Below are 24,897 nucleotides of genomic sequence, written 5' to 3' on the forward strand. Positions count from 1 at the left end.
AATCAAGTAAAACGGTACTTAATTTCCAGAGTCTTATCAGATGTGGATCTGGAAGATCCCCCCCCCCCCCCACCATTAAACACACACACCCTGGGTGATGTTGTGTTGCCATAGTAACTGAATGCAGTTGATAACAGCTGTTATCTGAAGAGCAGCAGAGGACAAAACAAGCCAGGCCGTCAATATGGCAACAGACTTATTTGGCAGCCTGGTGTGTGTGTGTGTGTGTGTGTGTGTGTGTGTGTGTGTGTGTGTGTGATGGAGTGAAAGTTGGCTGGCATGTGTCAGTATTTGTGTGTGTGGAACAAGATCTCACAGTCTCACGGGAGAATTAAACGTTCATCCATGTTTCTCACATGCCAAATTTCCAAGTGTTTAATGTTAAGTTTGGCATTAACTCTGAATGGTTAAGGGTAGGCATTCTGAATGGTTAAGGTTAGGCATTAACTCTGAATGGTTTAAGGGTTAAGGTTTGCTAAAGACAAAAATATCAAAAACAACTTCCTGTCGCTGGATTCGAACATGCAAACTTTTGAACCACAGCCATCTGCTGTCCCTGTCCACAACGCCCGAGCAAAACTGAAACCATCTTGGAGGTAACATCGCACGTTGTTGCCGCTTAGTGGACGATTTCCACGTCATCTCCCGAAGTCGTCAGACATGGATGGACGTCGAAGAATGACTTGTGTCGCGGGTGACCTGTCTGGTGTGAGAGAGGGCATGTGTGTGACTGTGAACATGGGAGAGTGAGTTAATCATTCCTTCTGTATGTGTGTGACTGTGAACATGGGAGAGTGAGTTAATCATTCCTTCTGTATGTGTGACTGTGAACATGGGAGAGGGAGTTAATCATTCCTTCTGTGTGTGTGTGTCTGTGAACATGGGAGAGGGAGTTAATCATTCCTTCTGTGTGTGTGTGACTGTGAACATGGGAGAGGGAGTTAATCATTCCTTCTGTATGTGTGTCTGTGTTTACCATCTTAACATGTTTCTATGTCCGATACAGTATGTGAAGGATTGGAGTCTGACTGTCAGTCAGTCAGTGCGTGTGATGCAGGACTAGTGACCAGAGGTTGGGCTGTAAAAGTGTTCACCAAGTCCCATTCCTCACCTCCACTCCTCCAGTAGGGCTGGGCGTCATATCAAATGAATTAGAATTTATGTTTAGTAGTTTTATTGTTTTAGTTATAACAATTGTGACTCGAGGGGGAGTGGTTTACACCAGGAAAGGTGACATCTTTTTATTGTCACTTAGATATTACTGCACGGTCGGAACTAGAAGCACAAGCATTTCACTACACTCGCATTAACATCTGCTAACCATGTGTATGTGACAAATAACATTTGATTTGACTTCTGTCGTCTCCCCCCAGCGTCGAGGTTCGTTGCCCTTTAATTGTCTCAAAGTCATGTTCTCAGCCGTTGACGAGCATTGTGATTCTACAAGTAGAAATGGCCAGTTTGTCGGTACCAAGTCGGTACACAGCAGGGGTGTCTTTTGTTCCTCGTACTGTGACAGTGACCCATCAGCAGTCAGATATCTCTGTGTGTGTGATATAACAGAGGAACACTTAAAGGGATACTGCTAAGAATGCTAGTTCATTACTTTCATCTCCACCCGGCACAGCCAGAAGAGGACTGGCCACCCCTCAGAGCCTGGTTCCTCTCTAGATTTCTTCCTAGGTTCCTGCCTTTCTAGGGAGTTTTTCCTAGCCACCGTGCTTCTACACCTGCATTGCTTGCTGTTTGGGGGTTTCAGGCTGGGTTTCTGTACAGCAATTTGAGATATCAGCTGATGTAAAAAAGGGGCCTTATTAAATACGTTTGATTGATTGATTGACTTTGTCATTGTGCTAACGCAAGTTAGCATTTGCCCGCAAAACTACCACTTAACTTCCTTCATATTGGACACAAAGACATACAAATGGTTTCCTCGAGTTCATCTGACTCTGGGGAAGTAGATAAAGGGCCTCTTTGCCAACATCCCAAATATCCTTTCTAATGATACCTCCCCGTTTTTATGTCACGACTCTTGAAATGTAGAGCAGAGACCGTTCTAAAATGGGAGTATCAAGAAATACGATTGTGGAAAATGTAACGGTCAGTTTCTGTCATGCACAGCATGGTAGGTACCACAAACCGCTAGCAGCATGGTAGGTACCACATACCGCTAGCAGCATGGTAGGTACCACAAACCGCTAGCAGCATGGTAGGTACCACAAACCGCTAGCAGCATGGTAGGTACCACAAACCGCTAGCAGCATGGTAGGTACCACAAACCGCTAGCAGCATGGTAGGTACCACATACCGCTAGCAGCATGGTAGGTACCACAAACCGCTAGCAGCATGGTAGGTACCACAAACCGCTAGCAGCATGGTAGGTACCACAAACCGCTAGCAGCATGGTAGGTACCACATACCGCTAGCAGCATGGTAGGTACCACATACCGCTAGCAGCATGGTAGGTACCACATACCGCTAGCAGCATGGTAGGTACCACATAACGCTAGCAGCATGGTAGGTACCACAAACCGCTAGCAGCATGGTAGGTACCACAAACCGCTAGCAGCATGGTAGGTACCACATACCGCTAGCATTGTAGCCACAGATTTAAATGCTAGCTGTCGAGTCTGTGTTTTATAAATGTACATTGAGCATAAAAATACACATTTATATAAGGAATTGTCAACTCATTCTGAAAAAGAAGCATAATCTTATCCAGGCCACTGGATCCCCAATCTAAACAAAGTGGCACTGGAGAATGACTTCTTGGTTTTAATTTGAATTCAGACATAAACTGCAGGGAGGCGTTTTTGGTATGTATAGAAAAAATGTCCAGTTGATCTTAGCAGAGTTTGTGTGTGTGTGGGGGGGAGTTTCATCATGGTTGTATGAGACTATAGGTTAATCCCATCCAAATAATACCCAGGAAGGAAGAACTCAACACTCATCCTCTTCTCTCGGGATCCCTCTAGCCAGCTACAGTTACATAGAGAGGAGCGGGATAGTCATCACTTAACACATGATCTGCTTTTTACCCTCATCTACGTGACAGGAATATTTTATGTAGTGTGTGTGTGTGTGTGTGTGAGAGAGCCTTTTGTTGGACAGACCGTAAATGGTTCACACGTCATTAACTGACAGAGTCACTGAGCACCAAGGACAGAGTGACCTGACACCAGGTGTGTGTGATTTGCTTCTGTCCATGTGCACAACTGCCTGTGTGTGTGTCTCTGTGTGCCACTGTTTGTCAGAATATATCATTTCTCAGATAATGTGTAGCCTGACCTGTGTGTGTGTGTTACCTTTGTGCGTGTGTGTGAATGCTTTCTTGCGTGTGTGTGTGTGCTTCCTTGCTTATGTGTGTGTGCTACTTGCGTGCGTGTGTGTGTGTACGTGTGTGAGGAGATAACGTGTCAGACTTCCTATGAAATGATTCACTGGGGCGAGGTCTGTGTTGCCCTGCCTTTCATTACTCAGCCTTTACCTTCTCTCACTCTCTTTCTTTGTGGCCTGTGAGTGTTCGTGCCTGCAGGCTTCCGTACGCCTATTCTGAAGCAATTTCCTCTCCTATCCCTCCAGCATCTCTTGTTTTCCTCTCTCTCTATCCTCATCTCTTGTTTTCTCTCTCCCTATCCTCATTTCTTGTTTCCTCTCTCTCTATCCTCATCTCTTGTTTTCCTCTCTCCCTATCCTCATTTCTTGTTTCCTCATCTCTTGTTTTTCTCTCTCTCTATCCTCATCTCTTGTTTTCCTCTCTCCCTATCCTCATCTCTTGTTTCCTCTCTCCCTATCCTCATCTCTTGTTTTCTCTCTCCCTATCCTCATCTCTTGTTTCCTCTCTCCCTATCCTCATCTCTTGTTTTCTCTCTCCCTATCCTCATCTCTTGTTTTCCTCTCTCTCTATCCTCATCTCTTGTTTTCCTCTCTCTCTATCCTCATCTCTTGTTTTCCTCTCTCCCTATCCTCATCTCTTGTTTTCCTCTCTCCCTATCCTCATTTCTTGTTTCCTCTCTCTCTATCCTCATTTCTTGTTTCCTCTCTCTCTATCCTCATCTCTTGTTTTCCTCTCTCCCTATCCTCATCTCTTGTTTTCTCTCTCCCTATCCTCATCTCTTGTTTCCTCTCTCTCTATCCTCATCTCTTGTTTTCCTCTCTCCCTATCCTCATCTCTTGTTTTCCTCTCTCCCTATCCTCATCTCTTGTTTTCTCTCTCCCTATCCTCATTTCTTGTTTCCTCTCTCTCTATCCTCATTTCTTGTTTCCTCTCTCTCTATCCTCATCTCTTGTTTTCCTCTCTCCCTATCCTCATCTCTTGTTTTCTCTCTCCCTATCCTCATCTCTTGTTTTCTCTCTCTCTATCCTCATCTCTTGTTTTCCTCTCTCCCTATCCTCATCTCTTGTTTTCCTCTCTCCCTATCCTCATCTCTTGTTTTCTCTCTCCCTATCCTCATCTCTTGTTTTCTCTCTCCCTATCCTCATCTCTTGTTTCCTCTCTCTCTATCCTCATCTCTTGTTTTCCTCTCTCCCTATCCTCATCTCTTGTTTTCCTCTCTCCCTATCCTCATTTCTTGTTTCCTCTCTCTCTATCCTCATTTCTTGTTTCCTCTCTCTCTATCCTCATCTCTTGTTTTCCTCTCTCCCTATCCTCATCTCTTGTTTTCTCTCTCCCTATCCTCATCTCTTGTTTTCTCTCTCTCTATCCTCATCTCTTGTTTTCCTCTCTCCCTATCCTCATCTCTTGTTTTCCTCTCTCCCTATCCTCATCTCTTGTTTTCTCTCTCCCTATCCTCATCTCTTGTTTCCTCTCTCTCTATCCTCATCTCTTGTTTCCTCTCTCCCTATCCTCATCTCTTGTTTTCTCTCTCTCTATCCTCATCTCTTGTTTTCTCTCTCCCTATCCTCATCTCTTGTTTTCTCTCTCCCTATCCTCATCTCTTGTTTTCTCTCTCCCTATCCTCATCTCTTGTTTTCTCTCTCTCTATCCTCATCTCTTGTTTTCTCTCTCCCTATCCTCATCTCTTGTTTTCTCTCTCCCTATCCTCATCTCTTGTTTTCTCTCTCTCTATCCTCATCTCTTGTTTTCCTCTCTCTCTATCCTCATCTCTTGTTTTCCTCTCTCCCTATCCTCATCTCTTGTTTTCCTCTCTCCCTATCCTCATCTCTTGTTTTCTCTCTCCTATCCTCATCTCTTGTTTTCTCTCTCCCTATCCTCATCTCTTGTTTCCTCTCTCCCTATCCTCACCCTGCCCCTCTCAAATTTGACCTCTCATCAACCTCTCCCCACAAACTGGGTGATGGAGGGAAGTGAAGTGAGTGTGTTGTGGTTTCTGGGAAACTGAACCAAATACAGGAGAAGGAACAGCGTTTAATCTCTCTAGGTGAGGAAGGGAGGATGACCCAGTTTGTCCACCTTGTCCTCCTCACCAAAGGGACTTCTTGTATGTGTGTGTGTGTGTGTGTGTGTCATGGTGTAACTTTTGGAGCCCACATCAACCTCAGTAAGGTCGGTTCACTGGCTTGTGTGTGTGTGACTGCGTGTGAATTTATCTGGTTCTAGTCAGTGACGCTCTTGGGAGCGTGACTGATGCGGGCATGCAGGTGTGACTGTAAGAAAGTCATGGGGTGTGTACAAGCGAGTGTGAGCTGCCTTAAATTGTGCTGATGTCTGTGGGTGAGAGAGGGTTTGGTATAGGGCTGGATCTAGAGGTCACCCTCTGTCTCTTTGTCACACTCCAGGCTTGAACTCAATACATCTGTCATTTCAACTACAGTGTCTTTCTGTCTGTCTGTTGTAGGTGTCTGTCTGTGTCAATCCTAACTTCAGTTGACTGTGCCCTGCATTCAAGGTCGTCTGTGTATCGTGTGTGCGCGTGTGTGAGCGTGCGCGTGTGCGCCCGCCTGTGTGTGTGTGTGTGTGTGTGTGTTAGCTAATCGTTTCACCTGACAATAATGCATCTCCATAGTTGGCCAGGCGTTGCCCCTGTTACCGTGGTGATTCCAGTACTGCTCTGTGATTGGTCCGTTGGGACATCAAAGGATGTTGTAACCATGACCTTCCTCCAAGATGTCACATCTCCAACTGACTCAAACTCCTCCTACTCACTCTGTACCTCCCTACCTCCCTCCCTCCATCTCTTTTTCTCACACTCCTCTTTTCAACCCCATCTCTCTCTCACTCTTTCTGTTCTTCTCTCACCCCAGGGCTAAATTACTTTTTAGTCTTCTCAAATGAACAAACAGTTCTCAGCCACTCTCACTGTTCTCAGGGTATGACCTGAAATGAATTTGAGTGTGTGTGTGTGTGTGTGTGTGTGTGTGTTTGACTGTTCAGTTAGGGTGTGTCTTTGCACCTCTGGAAAGGCCACATTTTAAGCCAGGCTTTGAGTGCTGTCTCTTCCAAAAAGGGTGTGTCTTTGGACTGTGTCTGGCATTTGATTGGCTCTCTTAATGACCTCCCAGACTCACTCATTGCACTTCATTTAACCAGCGGAATTTTATTTTTAGAATGAAGCTATGTATCTGGCCCAGAGAGAAATGGTGAGGGCTGGAGGGAGACAGAGGAAGGGCTGGAGGGAGACAGGGGAAGGGCTGGAGGGAAACAGGGGAAGGGCTGGAGGGAAACAGAGGAGGGAAGAGAGAGAGAGGGGAAGGGCTGGAGGGAGAGAGAGAGGGGAAGGGCTGGAGGGAGACAGGGGAAGGGCTGGAGGGAGACAGAGGGAAGAGAGAGAGGGGAAGGGCTGGAGGGAGAGAGGAGGGGAGAGAGAGAGAGGGGAAGGGCTGGCGTGAAACAGGAGGAGGAGGATAATGGGGAAGGGCTGGAGGGAGACAGAGGAGAGGGAGAGAGAGAGGGGGAGGGCTGGAGGGAGACAGGAGGAGAGAGAGAGGGGAAGGGCTGGAGGGAGACAGGAGGAGAGAGAGAGGGAAGGGCTGGAGGGAGACAGAGGAGAGGGAGAGGGGCGGGCTGGAGGAGACAGAGGAAGGGCTGGAGGGAGACAGAGGAAGGGCTGGAGGAGACAGAGGAAGGGCTGGAGGAGACAGAGGAGAGGGAGACAGGGAAGGGCTGGAGGGAGACAGAGGAAGGGCTGGAGGGAGACAGGAGAGAGCGAGAGGGGAAGGGCTGGAGGGAGACAGAGGAGAGGGGAGAGGGGGAGGGCTGGAGGAGGCAGAGGAGGAGAGAGAGGGGAAGGGCTGGAGGGAGACAGAGGAGAGGAGGGCTGGAGGGAGACAGAGGAAGGGGCTGGAGGGAGACAGAGGAAGGGCTGGAGGGAGACAGAGGAGAGAGAGAGGGGAAGGGCTGGAGGGAGACAGAGGAGGAGAGAGAGAGGGGAAGGGCTGGAGGGAGACAGAGGAGAGGGAGACAGGGGGAGGGCTGGAGGGAGACAGAGGAAGGCCTGGAGGGAGACAGAGGAAGGGCTGGAGGAGACAGAGGAAGGGCTGGAGGGAGACAGAGGAGAGAGGGGAGGGCTGGAGGGAGACAGAGGTGGAGAGAGAGAGGGGAAGGGCTGGAGGGAGACAGAGGAGAGAGGGGGAGGGCTGGAGGGAGACAGAGGAAGGGCTGGAGGGAGACAGAGGAGAGAGTGAGAGGGGAAGGGCTGGAGGGAGACAGAGGAAGGGTTGGAGGGAGACAGAGGAGAGAGAGAGGGGAAGGGCTGGAGGGAGACAGAGGAGAGAGAGAGAGAGGGGAAGGACTGGAGGGAGACAGAGGAAGGGTTGGAGGGAGACAGAGGGGAGAGAGAGGGGAGGGCTGGAGGGAGACAGAGGAAGGGCTGGAGGGAGAGAGAGAGAGGGGAAGGGCTGGAGGGAGACAGAGGAATGGCTGGAGGGAGACAGAGGAGAGAGAGAGAGGGGGAGGGCTGGAGGGAGACAGAGGAAGGGCTGGAGGGAGACAGAGGAGAGAGCGAGAGGGAAGGGCTGGAGGGAGACAGAGGAGAGGGAGAGAGGGGGAGGGCTGGAGGGAGACAGAGGAGGAGAGAGAGGGGAAGGGCTGGAGGGAGACAGAGGAAGGGCTGGAGGGAGACAGAGGAGAGAGAGAGAGGGGAAGGGCTGGATGGAGACAGAGGAAGGGCTGGAGGGAGACAGAGGAAGGGCTGGAGGGAGACAGAGGAGAGGGAGAGAGGGGGAGGGCTGGAGGGAGACAGGAAGGGCTGGAGGGAGAGAGCGAGAGGGGAAGGGCTGGAGGGAGACAGAGGAGAGGGAGAGAGGGGGAGGGCTGGAGGGAGACAGAGGAGAGGGAGAGAGGGGGAGGGCTGGAGGGAGACAGAGGAGGAGAGAGAGAGGGGAAGGGCTGGAGGAGAGAGAGGGGAAGGGCTGGAGGGAGACAGAGGAAGGGCTGGAGGGAGAGAGGGGAGGGCTGGAGGGAGACAGAGGAGGAGAGAGAGAGGGAAGGGCTGGAGGGAGACAGAGGAGAGAGAGAGAGGGGGAGGGCTGGAGGGAGACAGAGGAGGAGAGAGAGAGGGGAAGGGCTGGAGGGAGACAGAGGAAGGGCTGGAGGGAGACAGAGGAAGGGCTGGAGGGAGACAGAGGAGAGAGAGAGAGGGGAAGGGCTGGATGGAGACAGAGGAAGGGCTGGAGGGAGACAGAGGAAGGGCTGGAGGGAGACAGAGGAGAGGGAGAGAGGGGAGGGCTGGAGGGAGACAGGAAGGGCTGGAGGGAGAGAGCGAGAGGGGAAGGGCTGGAGGGAGACAGAGGAGAGGGAGAGAGGGGGAGGGCTGGAGGGAGACAGAGGAGAGGGAGAGAGGGGGAGGGCTGGAGGGAGACAGAGGAGGAGAGAGAGAGGGGAAGGGCTGGAGGAGGAGAGAGGGGAAGGGCTGGAGGGAGACAGAGGAAGGGCTGGAGGGAGAGAGGGGGAGGGCTGGAGGGAGACAGAGGAGGAGAGAGAGAGGGGAAGGGCTGGAGGGAGACAGAGGAGAGAGAGAGAGGGGGAGGGCTGGAGGGAGACAGAGGAGGAGAGAGAGAGGGGAAGGGCTGGAGGGAGACAGAGGAAGGGCTGGAGGGAGACAGAGTAGAGAGAGAGTATGTATATATATATATATGGTATATTGTAATGAATTTGTTTATAAGCCATTGTTTTCAGCTTGTAGCTGCTCTAGGTGTGTTATATCATCAGAAGGAGGGGGCTCTGTAGTGAAGGGTAGTGTGATGTCTGGAATGAGATGAGTGTTCTAGTTGGAGGTTGTGTGTGTTTGTGGTGAGATGGAGTGTAGCGTGATTGGCTGTCGTTCCATTCTGCTCATAAATGTGACAGTTCACACATTCCTCATGACTATTGTTTTACTAACCTTGTGGACACACACACAATTGCTTCCTATTAAACATCTTATTTTTACCTTCCAACCCAAAACACTCTAGAAATCATATTTTTCCTGGTGGGGACTGGCAAATTGACTTCTATTCCCCACAAGGATAGTTCAATCAAATCCTATTGTATTTGTCACATGCTTGATAAACAACAGGTGTAGACCAACATGAAATGCTGGCATGACAGGCCCTTCCCCACGATACACAGAGAGCATAAGCAGAGATGTCCACACACTAGTCTTGGGCGCTATACCGTATACTGGAGGAGTATTTGAGAATGTTTTTTTTTTTATTGTCAAAACGATTTATTCTTCAATAAATGTTAATATTTGTAGCAAATGTTTAAGTTAATATCTGCAATCCATAACGTTCTAAATCTAAGTACGAGTCTCTGTTGTGTGGCTCACGAGGTAATGAAGTTAAACTTGTCTGCAATTCACTACTAAATGTTTGCCATCAAATATCTTATAATGGCTTTTCTGCCAGAAGTCAGAGAGCTCTGGATGAGTTCTGTACAACCTCCTACTAGTGTGTTCTTTACCCTCCCTGTGCTTCCTACTAGTGTGTTCTTTACCCTCCCAGTGCTTCCTACTAGTGTGTTCTTTACCCTCCCTGTGCTTCCTACTAGTGTGTTCTTTACCCTCCCAGTGCTTCCTACTAGTGTGTTCTTTACCCTCCCTGTGCTTCCTACTAGTGTGTTCTTTACCCTCCCTGTGCTTCCTACTAGTGTGTTCTTTACCCTCCCTGTGCTTCCTACTAGTGTGTTCTTTACCCTCCCAGTGCTTCCTACTAGTGTGTTCTTTACCCTCCCTGTGCTTCCTACTAGTGTGTTCTTTACCCTCCCAGTGCTTCCTACTAGTGTGTTCTTTACCCTCCCTGTGCTTCCTACTAGTGTGTTCTTTACCCTCCCTGTGCTTCCTACTAGTGTGTTCTTTACCCTCCCTGTGCTTCCTACTAATGTGTTCTTTACCCTCCCTGTGCTTCCTACTAGTGTGTTCTTTACCCTCCCTGTGCTTCCTACTAGTGTGTTCTTTACCCTCCCTGTGCTTCCTACTAGTGTGTTCTTTACCCTCCCTGTGCTTCCTACTAGTGTGTTCTTTACCCTCCCTGTGCTTCCTACTAGTGTGTTCTTTACCCTCCCTGTGCTTCCTACTAGTGTGTTCTTTTTACCCTCCCTAGTGTGTGCTTCCTACTAGTGTGTTCTTTACCCTCCCTGTGCTTCCTACTAGTGTGTTCTTTACCCTCCCTGTGCTTCCTACTAGTGTGTTCTTTACCCTCCCTGTGCTTCCTACTAGTGTGTTCTTTACCCTCCCTGTGCTTCCTACTAGTGTGTTCTTTACCCTCCCTGTGCTTCCTACTAGTGTGTTCTTTACCCTCCCTGTGCTTCCTACTAGTGTGTTCTTTACCCCCTCCCTGTGCTTCCTACTAGTGTGTTCTTTACCCTCCCTGTGCTTCCTACTAGTGTGTTCTTTACCCTCCCTGTGCTTCCTACTAGTGTGTTCTTTACCCTCCCTGTGCTTCCTACTAGTGTGTTCTTTACCCTCCCTGTGCTTCCTACTAGTGTGTTCTTTACCCTCCCTGTGCTTCCTACTAGTGTGTTCTTTACCCTCCCAGTGCTTCCTACTAGTGTGTTCTTTACCCTCCCTGTGCTTCCTACTAGTGTGTTCTTTACCCTCCCTGTGCTTCCTACTAGTGTGTTCTTTACCCTCCCTGTGCTTCCTACTAGTATGTTCTTTACCCTCCCTGTGCTTCCTACTAGTGTGTTCTTTACCCTCCCTGTGCTTCCTACTAGTGTGTTCTTTACCCTCCCTGTGCTTCCTACTAGTGTGTTCTTTACCCTCCCTGTGCTTCCTACTAGTGTGTTCTTTACCCTCCCTGTGCTTCCTACTAGTGTGTTCTTTACCCTCCCTGTGCTTCCTACTAGTGTGTTCTTGTCCCATCTGGTCCGTGTACACATGCTGCTGTTCCTTCCCAAAAAGCATGGATCACAACTTTGTTGTTCACTTTCACTTGTAGTTGTCCACACTCACCGAAAATGACATACTAGCTATGCTTGTATAACTTTATGAGCTGGATTTGCCTTTCTTTGCAATTAGTTTGTTCATTTTTGCTCGTTAGCATTTAGCGAACAGCATCTGTGATTTTGCTATTAGTTTGTGCAAATTTTGTTCGCATTCTGGTAATAGAGGCCCAATGGGCTTTTCTTGCATTTTAACACCCCCTTGTGTGCTATGCCGGTAATACCGTAAATCCAGGGATGAGACAAGGACGGTATGACGCTATGAACACATCTGTATACTGCCCGAGCCTAAAAAAACAGAGGGCCATGCTCTCTCGTTAGTGTTGTGTGGCAGGCAGAGACAGTTCTGTACTGAGAGAAAGAACAGAGAGAGGAGTCGAATGAGGGAAGACAGAGAATGAAAGAGAACCGAGGGAGCAGAACAAATAAGAGGAGAGAACAGAGAGAACGGAACATACTCTACTTTGACAATGCAGCCTGTTCCTGCCCCTCCTGTTCTCTCTCTGTATTTTTCTTAATCCTCTTTCTGTTCCTCTTCCTCCTTTCCTGATGCCTTCTCTCACCTCTCATTAGTCATGTATTATCATGTATATCATGTTGCTGGTCCAATCATTAAAAAAAAAAAAATATATATATATATATATATATATATATATATATATATATATATATATATATATCCCAAAATACCTGTAACAACTCTTTTGTTAACAAACCATTTTGTTCTTGCAAAGTGAACAAGAGCATTTATTCTTTACCAGAACCTACAATGACTTTAGCATTACCCATATGATAGAAATAGATAGATAGCAGGCTGGTGGTTGTGAAGCATGAGAGAGCAGTAACAGATCCCTATTTCAGTTCCTCACACGGACCGCCACACTCCTAGTTAGTGTTAACAGAAACGGTAATCAATCTGTGTGAAATGTGTGTGAGAAATGTATTCACATTTCTGTAAAACTATGTTTTCAAGAGCAGTGTAGCAATGAGTGTGTGTCTCAGAAAACCGCTGACTGATTCGTTTATTGGGTAAAACTATGACTTGACACTTTTTTGGTAAAGTGAGTTTCACTTCTCTCAGCTGTTGTGAGTCAATGAACGCATAACTGTAGAGTCATGTGTGGATGAGCTGGGCATAGGATGGTGTGTTTGCGTGGCGTTTGTATTCATTTTGACAGATGATTCCTCTGCCTCTTTGTTTATAATTAAAATGTGATATTTGGGCTAGCATAGGTAGCTGAGCAGTGAACTATGTACTGGACAGTGGACTAGAGTCTAGTGGCTAGCTGAGCTGTGAAGGACAATTTATCTTGTAAGCTACACATCCCACACAGGTCACCAAAACACACACCAAAGGCGTCAGCATGCTTCAGTTCGGCTGGCCCCTAGCAGAACTCGGCTGGCCCCTAGCAGAACTCGGCTGGCCCCTAGCAGAACTCGGCTGGCCCCTAGCAGAACTCGGCTGGCCCCTAGCAGAACTCGGCTGGCCCCTAGCAGAACTCGGCTGGCCCCTAGCAGAACTTAGCAGAACTCGGCTGGCCCCTAGCAGAACTCGGCTGGCCCCTAGCAGAACTCGGCTGGCCCCTAGCAGAACTCGGCTGGCCCCTAGCAGAACTAGGCTGGCCCCTAGCAGAACTCGGCTGGCCCCTAGCAGAACTCGGCTGGCCCCTAGCAGAACTCGGCTGGCCCCTAGCAGAACTCGGCTGGCCCCTAGCAGAACTCGGCTGGCCCCTAGCAGAACTCGGCTGGCCGCTAGCCGAACCGATTGAGTTTGCTCGCGTACTCCCTTAAAAGACCTTTGCTTGAAAAACGTGGCAATAGTACTGTTTGTCCATTTTGAGACACCATAGCCAGTATACACTTTCTCAAAATAGTCAGAATGAATAACTCAAGAAATCTGTCATTAATTTTGGCGTTTTTGCCGAAGAGCTCTTAGTCAATTTTACATCTAACGAAGATGTTTGGGGCAGTATTTCTCAATAAAAAAATGTGCATGAAAACAAAGACTTTATAGAAGAATCCCTACTGTTGACCAATCACCGACGAAGGGGCTTAGACTTCGGCTCCGATCTTTGGCTTGCCTCCAGAACAAATGTTGTGTGCCCGAACAGCCGAGAAAATCGGGAGCCTTAACTGTCCACACACAGTTTGTCACACCTCTCTCACACACACACACACACAGCTTGTCACACCTCTCTGTCTCTGCCTGTCCAGACTCCTTTAACCTCAAATTCCATTAGTCTCCCAGCCACGATCAATCAGCCCATTAACACAGCCACAGCACAGCTAGCCTACAGTGTGTGTGTGCATGACATATTTATGTGTATGCCTGCATGCGTTGCTCATGCATGTGTATGGGGCATGTCTGACCCAGAAAAGAGCTTGCCAGGGGCCCGAGGGGTGCTAGTGGGTTGGTGGTAGGGGGCGGGGTGGTAGGATTTGACCCAGACTAGCACAGACAAAGACAGAGGTCTCTCTCTCAATTCAATTCATTTCAAGGGGCTTTATTGGCATGGGAAACATTTGTTGGCATTGCTAAAGCAAGTGAAATAGATAATAAACAAACGTGAAATTAACAATAAAAATGAACAGTAAACATTACACCCACAAAAGTCTCCAAAGAAGAAAGACATATTATGGATATGTACGGTGTTATATTGATGTGCTAATAGTTTAATTACAAAAGGGAAAATAAATAAACATAAATATGGGTTGTATTTACAGTGGTGTTTGTTCTTCACTGGTTGCCCATTTGTTGTGAATACAGGTCACACTGTGGTATTTCTCCCAGTAGATCTGGGAGTTTATCGAAATTGGATTTGTCTTCAAATTCATTTTTTTTGTAAATTTTTCAAATGTGGGGTGTGTTTGTGAACAGAGCCCCAGGACTAGCTTGCTTAGGGGACTCTTCTTCAGGTTCATCTCTCTGTAGGTGATGGCTTTGTTCGGGAAGGTTTGGAAATTGCTTCCTTTTAGGTGGTTGTAGAATTTAACAGCTCTTTTCTGGATTTTGATAATTAGAGGGTAATTCTGCTCTGAATGCATTATTTGGTGTTCTACGGTGTACACAGAGGATATTTTTGCAGAATTCTGAAGGCAGTCTCAATTTGGTGTTTGTCCCATTTTGTGAGCAGACCCCAGATCTCTCTCTCTCTCTCTCTCTCTCTCTCTCTCTCTCTCTCTCTCTCGTGATCTATCATTATATAAGGCTGATCTTGACCTAGATAGCACATTTTCAGTTGACCGCAGTGTGTGATATCTGGCGGTTTTATGTGATGTTGCATGATGAATGTGTCCGTCAAGTGAAATTGGCTGTGTGTACTGACCATGTGCTCTCTTCTCTCCTAGGGGTCGTGTGTTTTCCTTAGACTTCACTACGATGCGTGTATGTGACCTGGAGTTCGACCGTGTCAGACGGTTGACCACTCCCTCCAGCCCTGCCGCCCCGCCCGCAAACACAAACCCCACCCCTAACTGCCACACAGTGTGGAAATACTACTGCAGAGACAACTTCGGCTGGAGAGAATACTCTGAGGTGAGTGTGTGTTCAGAGCAGGGGTTGGAACCAAAAATATTTTCGAAAAGTTTTTCTCTGAACAGAACCACGATTATCTTCGTTCCGTTCCACTGTTCCGACCAAGAAAATACATTTCTGAACTGGTCGAACTCCAAACAATGTATCGGTTTATATCGTTCCTTTCTGTTTCCTCTTTTAACCTGTGATCTCTCCTTTCTGTTTCCTCTTTTAACCTGTGATCTCTCCTTTCTGTTTCCTCTTTTAACCTGTGATCTCTCCTTTCTGTTTCCTCTTTTAACCTTTGATCTCTCCTTTCTGTTTCCTCTTTTAACCTTTGATCTCTCCTTTCTGTTTCCTCTTTTAACCTTTGATCTCTCCTTTCTGTTTCCTCTTTTAACCTGTGATCTCTCCTTTCTGTTTCCTCTTTTAACCTTTGATCTCTCCTTTCTGTTTCCTCTTTTAACCTTTGATCTCTCCTTTCTGTTTCCTCTTTTAACCTTTGATCTCTCCTTTCTGTTTCCTCTTTTAACCTGTGATCTCCTTTCTGTTTCCTCTTTTAACCTGTGATCTCTCCTTTCTGTTTCCTCTTTTAACCTGTGATCTCTCCTTTCTGTTTCCTCTTTTAACCTTTGATCTCTCCTTTCTGTTTCCTCTTTTAACCTGTGATCTCTCCTTTCTGTTTCCTCTTTTAACCTGTGATCTCCTTTCTGTTTCCTCTTTTAACCTTTGATCTCTCCTTTCTGTTTCCTCTTTTAACCTGTGATCTCCTTTCTGTTTCCTCTTTTAACCTTTGATCTCTCCTTTCTGTTTCCTCTTTTAACCTTTGATCTCTCCTTTCTGTTTCCTCTTTTAACCTGTGATCTCTCCTTTCTGTTTCCTCTTTTAACCTGTGATCTCTCCTTTCTGTTTCCTCTTTTAACCTTTGATCTCTCCTTTCTGTTTCCTCTTTTAACCTGTGAAATCCATTTTTTTCCATTTAAGTTCATTAAATGACCTCAGTCAGTGCGGAATAGAGCAACTTGCTATGGAGCGGGCAAGCTAGTTGTTTAGATGCATGATTGACAGACAAGTATATAGGGCATGGGTGTTGATGGAGGGTGAGGCTTCAAGAAGCTCTGAGCATCTTGATATGACATGTATTATCTGAATTGGACCCACAGAATTATGCCTAGGAGTGGTTTCTATGGAAGAACTTTGAACTTCCGAGAGTTGGATGGACCAGAGCTAGCTAGCTAACAAGCTTATGTTTGCAGAGCGGCAGCAGAATTCAAATAAAAACAAGTCTTAGCTTTTTGTAGTTAATCAAACCCAACGTGAAATGTGATAACTACGTATAGTATTCTTAACTAGCATTGAAGAAGTGAATACATTTTTCTGTAATATAAAACATCTCTCGCTAATTTCTGAATCATGTTTGTAACGTCAGTACAGTAGCCTATGGTTTGAAGGGGGGAGGGGCAGGTAGCCTAAACACACACTGGCAACGATTTTCAGCTGGCAGGCTGACTGACACTGGAAGAAGTTTCTGAGTGACTGAGTGAGGACTTTGCATAGGCGCATTGTTGGTTAGAAACGTAAAATAACTTAATGAAACAATATTAGGTGGAACAACTTTGAATCACTTTATTATTCCTGATGATTAAATCAACTCAAATAATATCTAAAATTAAACGTCGATCCTCCCTCCCCTCTTTTTTCTCTCCCCCCCCCTCCCTCCAGCCGGTAGTGCGTCTGATAGAGGAGGCTAGTGGTCGTGGTCTGAAGGAGGTCCGTTTCATCACCCTACAGAACCAGTACATCCTCAACATCAGAGAGGGCTTCCAGCAGAACGCCGTGTTCGGCTTCAGGCGCCAGATCAAGAAACGCCCCCTCTTCCTGTCCTCCATGGTCCTCACGCCACATCTACAGTGAGTACAGGACTACCTCTATACTAGTTTCAGATCTACTCCATTACTACTATACTATAACACTCAACTACTCCATTACTATAATACATGTATATACTCCATTACTTCAATACTCATCTACTCCATTACTACAATACTATAACACTTATATACTACAATACTATAACACTCATCTACTCCATTACTACAATACTATAACACTTATATACTACAATACTATAATACTCATCCACTCCATTACTACAATACTATAACACTCATCTACTCCATTACTACAATACTATAACACTTATATACTACAATACTATAATACTCATCTACTCCATTACTACAATACTATAACACTCATCCACTCCATTACTACTGTACTATAACACTTATATACTTCATTACTACAATACTATAACACTCATCTACTCCATTAATACTATACTATAACACTCATATACTCCATTACTACAATACTATAACACTCATCTACTCCATTACTACAATACTATAACACTTATATACTACAATACTATAACACTCATCTACTCCATTACTACTATACTATAACACTTATATACTCCATTACTACAATACTATAACACTCATCTACTCCATTACTACTATACTATAACACTCATCCACTCCATTACTACTATACTATAACACTTATATACTCCATTACTACAATACTATAACACTCATCTACTCCATTGCTACTATAATATAACACTCATCTACTCCATTACTACTATACTATAACACTTATATACTCCATTACTACAATACTATAACACTCATCTACTCCATTGCTACTATAATATAACACTCATCTACTCCATTACTACAATACTATAACACTAATCTACCCCATTACTACTATACTATAACACTTATATACTCCATTACTACAATACTATAACACTCATCTACTCCATTACTACTATACTATAACACTTATATACTCCATTACTACAATACTATAACACTTATACTTCATTACTACAATACTATAACACTCATCTACTCCATTACTACTATACTATAACACTCATCTACTCCATTACTACTATACTATAACACTCATCTACTCCATTACTACTATACTATAACACTCATCTACTCCATTACTACAATACTATACCACTTATGTAGTCGATTATATTTAGCACACGCTCATATCAAGAGCTCCCCATGAGCAATCTCCCACTTGAGTGTTGAAAAAGTCTGACAAAATGTGATTGTGAGGTGAACTGTCCTGTTAACATTTTACATGGCATAGTACACCGGAGCCTGCTGCTACCATAACAACTTGTCTTGTATGGATGGTACCAGGGCACGGCACACTGTGGTTGGACATGATGTGCCAGCACAGTGACCACACACTCTCTTCTCTTACTTAGCTAGTGTCATTGTGAAACAGTGTTCCATAGAGCCAGTCAGTCAGTCTTCCCTGGAAGTAGCAGTCAGTCAGTCTTCCCTGGAAGTAGCAGTCAGTCAGTCTTCCCTGGAAGTAGCAGTCAGTCAGTCTTCCCTGGAAGTAGCAGTCAGTCAGTCTTCCCTGGAAGTAGCAGTCAGTCAGTCTTCCCTGGAAGTAGCAGTCAGTCAGTCTTCCTGGAAGTAGCAGTCAGTCAGTCTTCCTGGAAGTAGCAGTCAGTCAGTCTTCCCTGGAAGTAGCAGTCAGTCAGTCTTCCTGGAAGTAGCAGTCAGTCAGTCTTCCCTGGAAGTAGCAGTCAGTCAGTCTTCCCTGGAAGTAGCAGTCAGTCAGTCTTCCCTGGAAGTAGCAGTCAGTCAGTCTTCCCTGGAAGTAGCAGTCAGTCAGTCTTCCCTAGAAGTAGCAGTCAGTCAGTCTTCCCTGGAAGTAGCAGTCAGTCAGTCTTCCCTGCAGTCAGTCTTCCCTGCAGTCAGTCAGTCAGTCTTCCCTGCAGTCAGTCAGTCTTCCCTGCAGTCAGTCAGTCTTCCCTGCAGTCAGTCAGTCTTCCCTGGAAGTAGCAGTCAGTCTTCCCTGGAAGTAGCAGTCAGTCTTCCCTGGAAGTAGCAGTCTATCCCTAGTGTAATGTGGCAAATTGATCTAACTACCAGAACACAGTGCTGCCCTGGCCCTGGCCCTGCCAGTCCATCAGTCCAGTACTACTGCTACTGGGGGAGCTAGACTGTGCTGTTCCAACCAGACCTGGAACAAACAGATGGAAAGAGAGAGAGAGAGAGAGGAGGAAGAGAGAGAGAACAAGGAAGAGGGAGAGACAGAAGAAAAAGGGAATGGATGGAAAAGAAAATGGGGAAAGAGAGGTGTAAATGGCTTCCAGACAGGGGCAGCAGCATGACTGAACGAGTGTGAAATGTGACTGAGGAGTTGGAATGCGAGCAAAAGGGATTTGTCCCCTGGGCTTTTTCATCCTCTTCATTCTTTACATCTACGGCTGCTGCTTGACTGTTCTGTTCTCCTCTTCTCTAGTCACTGTGGCATGAGTCTCCTCTTCTCTAGTCACTGTGTCATGAGTCTCCTCTTCTCTAGTCACCGTGTCATGAGTCTCTTCTTCTCTAGTCACCGTGTCATGAGAGAGTCTCCTCTTCTCTAGTCACTGTGGCATGAGAGAGTCTCCTCTTCTCTAGTCACTGTGGCATGAGAGAGTCTCCTCTTCTCTAGTCACTGTGGCATGAGAGAGTCTCCTCTTCTCTAGTCACTGTGGCATGAGAGAGTCTCCTCTTCTCTAGTCACTGTGGCATGAGAGAGTCTCCTCTTCTCTAGTCACTGTGGCATGAGAGAGTCTCCTCTTCTCTAGTCACTGTGGCATGAGTCTCCTCTTCTCTAGTCACTGTGGCATGAGTCTCCTCTTCTCTAGTCACCGTGTCATGAGAGAGTCTCCTCTTCTCTAGTCACCGTGTCATGAGAGAGTCTCTTCTCTAGTCACCGTGTCATGAGTCTCTTCTTCTCTAGTCACCGTGTCATGAGAGTCTCCTCTTCTCTAGTCACCGTGTCATGAGAGAGTCTCTTCTCTAGTCACTGTGGCATGAGTCTCCTCTTCTCTAGTCACCGTGTCATGAGTCTCTTCTTCTCTAGCCACCGTGTCATGAGAGAGTCTCTTCTTCTCTAGTCACCGTGTCATGAGAGAGTCTCTTCTTCTCTAGCCACCGTGTCATGAGAGTCTCTTCTTCTCTAGTCACCGTGTCATGAGAGAGTCTCTTCTTCTCTAGTCACCGTGTCATGAGTCTCCTCTTCTCTAGTCACCGTGTCATGAGTCTCTTCTTCTCTAGTCACCGTGTCATGAATCTCTTCTTCTCTAGTCACCGTGTCATGAGTCTCCCCTTCTCTAGTCACCGTGTCATGAGTCTCTTCTTCTCTAGTCACCGTGTCATGAGAGAGTCTCTTCTTCTCTAGCCACCGTGTCATGAGTCTCCCCTTCTCTAGTCACCGTGTCATGAGAGAGTCTCCTCTTCTCTAGTCACCGTGTCATGAGTCTCCCCTTCTCTAGTCACCGTGTCATGAGAGAGTCTCTTCTTCTCTAGCCACCGTGCCATGAGTCTCCCCTTCTCTAGCCACCGTGTCATGAGAGAGTCTCTTCTTCTCTAGCCACCGTGCCATGAGTCTCCCCTTCTCTAGTCACCGTGCCATGAGTCTCCCCTTCTCTAGTCACCGTGCCATGAGTCTCCCCTTCTCTAGCCACCGTGCCATGAGTCTCCCCTTCTCTAGTCACCGTGCCATGAGTCTCTTCTTCTCTAGCCACCGTGTTATGAGAGAGTCTCTTCTTCTCTAGCCACCGTGCCATGAGTCTCCCCTTCTCTAGTCACCGTGTCATGAGAGAGTCTCTTCTTCTCTAGTCACCGTGCCATGAGAGAGTCTCTTCTTCTCTAGTCACCGTGCCATGAGAGTCTCTTCTTCTCTAGCCACCGTGTCATGAGAGAGTCTCTTCTTCTCTAGCCACCGTGTCATGAGAGAGTCTCTTCTTCTCTAGCCACCGTGTCATGAGAGAGTCTCTTCTTCTCTAGCCACCGTGTCATGAGAGAGTCTCTTCTTCTCTAGTCACCAAGTCATGAGAGAGTCTCTTCTTCTCTAGCCACCGTGTCATGAGAGAGTCTCTTCTTCTCTAGCCACCGTGTCATGAGAGAGTCTCTTCTTCTCTAGTCACCAAGTCATGAGAGAGAGGAGCTTCTGCAGCTATCACATTCTCAGACAGTCATGCTGACTGTGTGTGTATGTGTGTGTGTGTGTGTTAGCTGTAAACAGTTGAACATGATATGATTAAAACACATGCAATCTTACTGTGTTTATTTTGAGTTCAGTGTGTGTGCCTGTGTGTTGGAGTGCTTCTGAGCACAGAGGTGGAAGTCGTTAGCTTGATTGGCACTGTGGCTCTTTAGCTGCTTGCAAGTTATTTCTCACTTGGGCAAATACATCTCTCTCTCTCTCACGTCCGTCCGTCCGTCCGTCCGTTCACCTTGTCTTAAACACATTCTCCCTTCAATGTTTCACCTCTTGCTTTCCATCTGCGGTCCTTTTTCCCTGCATCTATCCATCTCTTTCCATCTTCCCTCGTGCAATCTGGTTCTTTCACATTCTCTCTCTCTTCCCTGTGATCTTCTCAGAACACGTGGGGAATAAAGCTTTTGATTTGTGGGGGACAGATTTCAGCTTGACACTCAAACAGAGCGAGACAGAACTGAGATGAAAGATGAGAGACTCAGGAGGGAGAGAAAGAAACCGTCACTGTGCCACAGAGAATGACACACACACACACAGACACCGAGATAAGGCTAACACCATTAAGACATGTAGTCTGAGCCAGAGAGAATAACATGACAGCGATCCTACAGTTAGTGACTAAAATGCCAGACAGGCCATCGCTTTGCTTTTCTCTCTGTGTGAGTTCTCTGACAGCCTCCTGATATGCTATTGCTTTGTGTTTTTCTCATCCTGTGTCAGCTCCTCATTTCTGAGAAGCTCGTTGGCTTCTCCTTGGCTTCTCCTTGGCTGCTGCAGTAGAGTATCGCCTGCTTCTAGCACTATGACATCATCATCGGTGACAGGGATCGTGTTGTTTCTAATGCAGGATGTGGTGGAGCTTCAGTTTGATTGGTTATTCACCATTAGCATAGGTTATTATGAAATGAAACATTATCGGATGATTCCGGATGTGGTTTATAATTCTAGAAGGGATCCATGGACAGTTGGAAGTCTGAAGTTTACAAACACTGAGGTTGGAGTCATTAAAACCACACCACAAATTTCTTGTTAACAAACTGTAGTTTTGGCAAGTCGGTTAGGACATCTACTTTGTGCATGACACAAGTCATTTTTCCAGCCATTGTTTACAGACAGATTATTTAACTTATAATTCACTGTATCACAATTCCAGTGGGTCAGAAGTTTACATACACTAAGTTGACTGTGCCTTTAAACAGCTTGGAAAATTCCAGAAAATGTCATGGCTTTAGAAGCTTCTGATAGGCTAATTGACGTCATTTGAGTCAATTGGAGGTGTACCTGTGGATGTATTTCAAGGTCTACCTTCAAACTCAGTGCCTCCTTGCTTGACATCATGGGAAAATCAAAAGAAATCAGACCTCCATAAGTCTGGTTCATCGTTGGGAGCAATTTCCAAACGCCTGAAGGTACCACGTTCATCTGTTCAAACAATAGGACACAAGTATAAACACAATGGGACCATGCAGCCGTCATACCGCTCAGGAAGGAGACGCGTTCTGTCTCCTAGAGATGAACATACTTTGGTGCGAAAAGTGCAAATCAATCCCAGAACAACAGCAAAGGACCTTGTGAAGATCCTGGCGGAAAGAGGTACAAAAGTATCTATATCCACAGTAAAACGAGTCTTATATCGACACAACCTGAAAGGCCGCTCAGCAAGGAAGAAGCCACTGCTCCAAAACCGCCATAAAAAGCCAGACTACAGTTTGCAACTGCACATGGGGACAAAGATCGTACGTTTTGGAGAAATGTCCTCTACTGTTATGTTTGGAGGACAAAGGGGAGGCTTGCAAGCCAAAGAACAGTATCCCAACCGTAAAGCACGGGGTGGCAGCATCATGTTGTGGGGGTGCTGTGCTGCAGGAGGGACTGGTGCACTTCAGAAAATAGATGTCATCGTGAGGTAGGAAAATGATGTGGATATATTGAAGCAACATCTCAAGACATCAGTCGGGAGGTTGAAGCTTGGTCGCAAATGGGTCTTCCAAATGGACAATGACCCCAAGCATACTTCAAAAGTTGTGGGAAAATGGCTTAAGGACAAAGTCAAGGTATTGGAGTGGCCATCACAAAGCACTGACCTCAATCCTATAGAAAATGTATGAGCAGAACTTAAAAAGCGTGTGCGATCAAGGAGGCCTACAAACCTGTTTCAGTTACACCAGCTCTGTCAGGAGGAATGGGCCAACATTCGCCCAACTTATTGTGGGAAGCTTGTGTAAGGATACCCAAAACTTTTGACCCAAGTTAAACAATGTAAAGAAAATGCTACCAAATACTAATTGAGTGTATGTAAACTTCTGACCCACTGGGAATGTGATGAAAGAAATAAAAGCTGAAATAAATAATTCTCTATACTATTATTCTGACATTACACATTCTTAAAACAAAGTGGTGATCCTAACTGACCTAAATCAGGGAATTTTTACTAGGATTAAATCTGTTTCTCCCTCTCTTTTGTAGGACTCTTGGTGGCCTCTCCTCCTTTTCCCCCTCCTCCACTGTGGATCTGTCCCTTTCTCTCCCTCTCTCTCCGTCCTCCACCAACACTCCCAGCGTATTCCCAGAGACCTGGTTACCCATGACAACCAGCCAGGACTTCCTGCAGGTTCCGGTATCCTGTGACGACCGGAGCTATCGGACCGTCTACACTCTCTTCCACAAGACTGTGTCCGAAACCAAGTTCCGCATCCTTAAGATCCTCCGCGTCCAGAATCCCTTCCTCTGGGAGAAATACAAGAGGTGAGTTATCATACCGTTATTACACAGGTTTACCTGTGTCCTCGTGGAGGTAAGGAGCTGGTTGACTTAGTAGTTACAGTTGTTAGTTGGTTATGACTGTCTGAATCACAGCTCATTTGTTCCTGTAGATAGATGGCTGGTGTGCCTTGGCTGCTACACTGATCTCGCTTTAGGCCAGACCTAGGGAAAAGCCCGATGTCTGATCTCGCTTTAGGCCAGACCTAGGGAAAAGCCCGATGTCTGATCTCGCTTTAGGCCAGACCCAGGGAAAAGCCCGATGTCTGATCTCGCTTTAGGCCAGACCTAGGGAAAAGCCCGATGTCTGATCTCGCTTTAGGCCAGACCTAGGGAAAAGCCCGATGTCTGATCTCGCTTTAGGCCAGACCTAGGGAAAAGCCCGATGTCTGATCTCGCTTTAGGCCAGACCTAGGGGAAAGCCGGATGTCTGTCTGCTGTGGCTCTGAATGTGCTGGAAGGGGTCTGTTCCAGGCTAAACAACTCTGATGCCAGAATGCACCAGAATGCTTTCAATTGGGGCCAAAGAGGTCATTGATGTTGTGGATATTGAGAGCAGTGTACTAGGCTAATCTAACTTCTTCAAGAGCTAAGGTCCCACGTTGGTTAGCCTTGTGGTGTTTGAATATGACAGAAAGCCGGGCTGTGTGTTCTGAACACGTACTTAGCTACGCTCTCACCATTAGTGTAACCCAATAGTGAAGGTGAGTTCAGAAGAACAGGAAGTGGTTCCTTGATATATTTTTTTATACATCCGGTTGCCATAGATACGGCAGAAGGTGAGGATGAGTCACGGTGGGTAGTGAGAAGGTGTTGTTTGGTGGTGTGGGTGGGTGTGAGTGTTTCCTACTTGGTAGAAGCAGTGAATCATATAGACTGGACTATAGAGTAAAACCTTCAAGCTGTTTCACTGTATCCTGTTCAAAGTGTAAACATTCCATTACTAGACCTAAAGACATCATCCCCCCCCCCTCCGCTCCCCCTAACAGGAAGAAGGAGTACATGTCTCGTCGTCTCTCGGAGATGGACAGGATGCTGAGCGAGCGTCACCTTTTCCACGGCACCTCCACTGAGGTGGTAGAGGGCATCTGCAAACACAACTTTGACCCGCGTGTCAGTGGCAAACACGCCACCATGTTCGGACAAGGCTCCTACTTCGCCCGCAAGGCAGTCTACTCCCATAACTTCTCCAAGCGCTCTCCTA

General features: G+C 46.5%; 1 protein-coding gene across 2 annotated transcripts in view; it reads left to right on the top strand.

Moving 5' to 3' along the window:
* Window positions 1–24,897, top strand: part of LOC115121395 (protein mono-ADP-ribosyltransferase TIPARP-like) — a 35,001-nt gene that overhangs the window by 6,245 nt on the left and 3,859 nt on the right. For both annotated transcript variants that reach the window (XM_065024232.1, XM_065024231.1), the window contains exons 3-6: window positions 14,669–14,855; window positions 16,557–16,744; window positions 23,400–23,678; window positions 24,683–24,897. The exon at window positions 24,683–24,897 is cut by the window's right edge and continues 43 nt beyond it. In XM_065024232.1, coding sequence (XP_064880304.1) covers window positions 14,669–14,855; window positions 16,557–16,744; window positions 23,400–23,678; window positions 24,683–24,897 — 869 coding nt within the window. The remainder of the gene's footprint in view (window positions 1–14,668; window positions 14,856–16,556; window positions 16,745–23,399; window positions 23,679–24,682) is intronic.

The sequence above is a fragment of the Oncorhynchus nerka genome, linkage group LG11 (genome assembly GCF_034236695.1).
Source record: "Oncorhynchus nerka isolate Pitt River linkage group LG11, Oner_Uvic_2.0, whole genome shotgun sequence".
NCBI lineage: Eukaryota > Metazoa > Chordata > Actinopteri > Salmoniformes > Salmonidae > Oncorhynchus > Oncorhynchus nerka.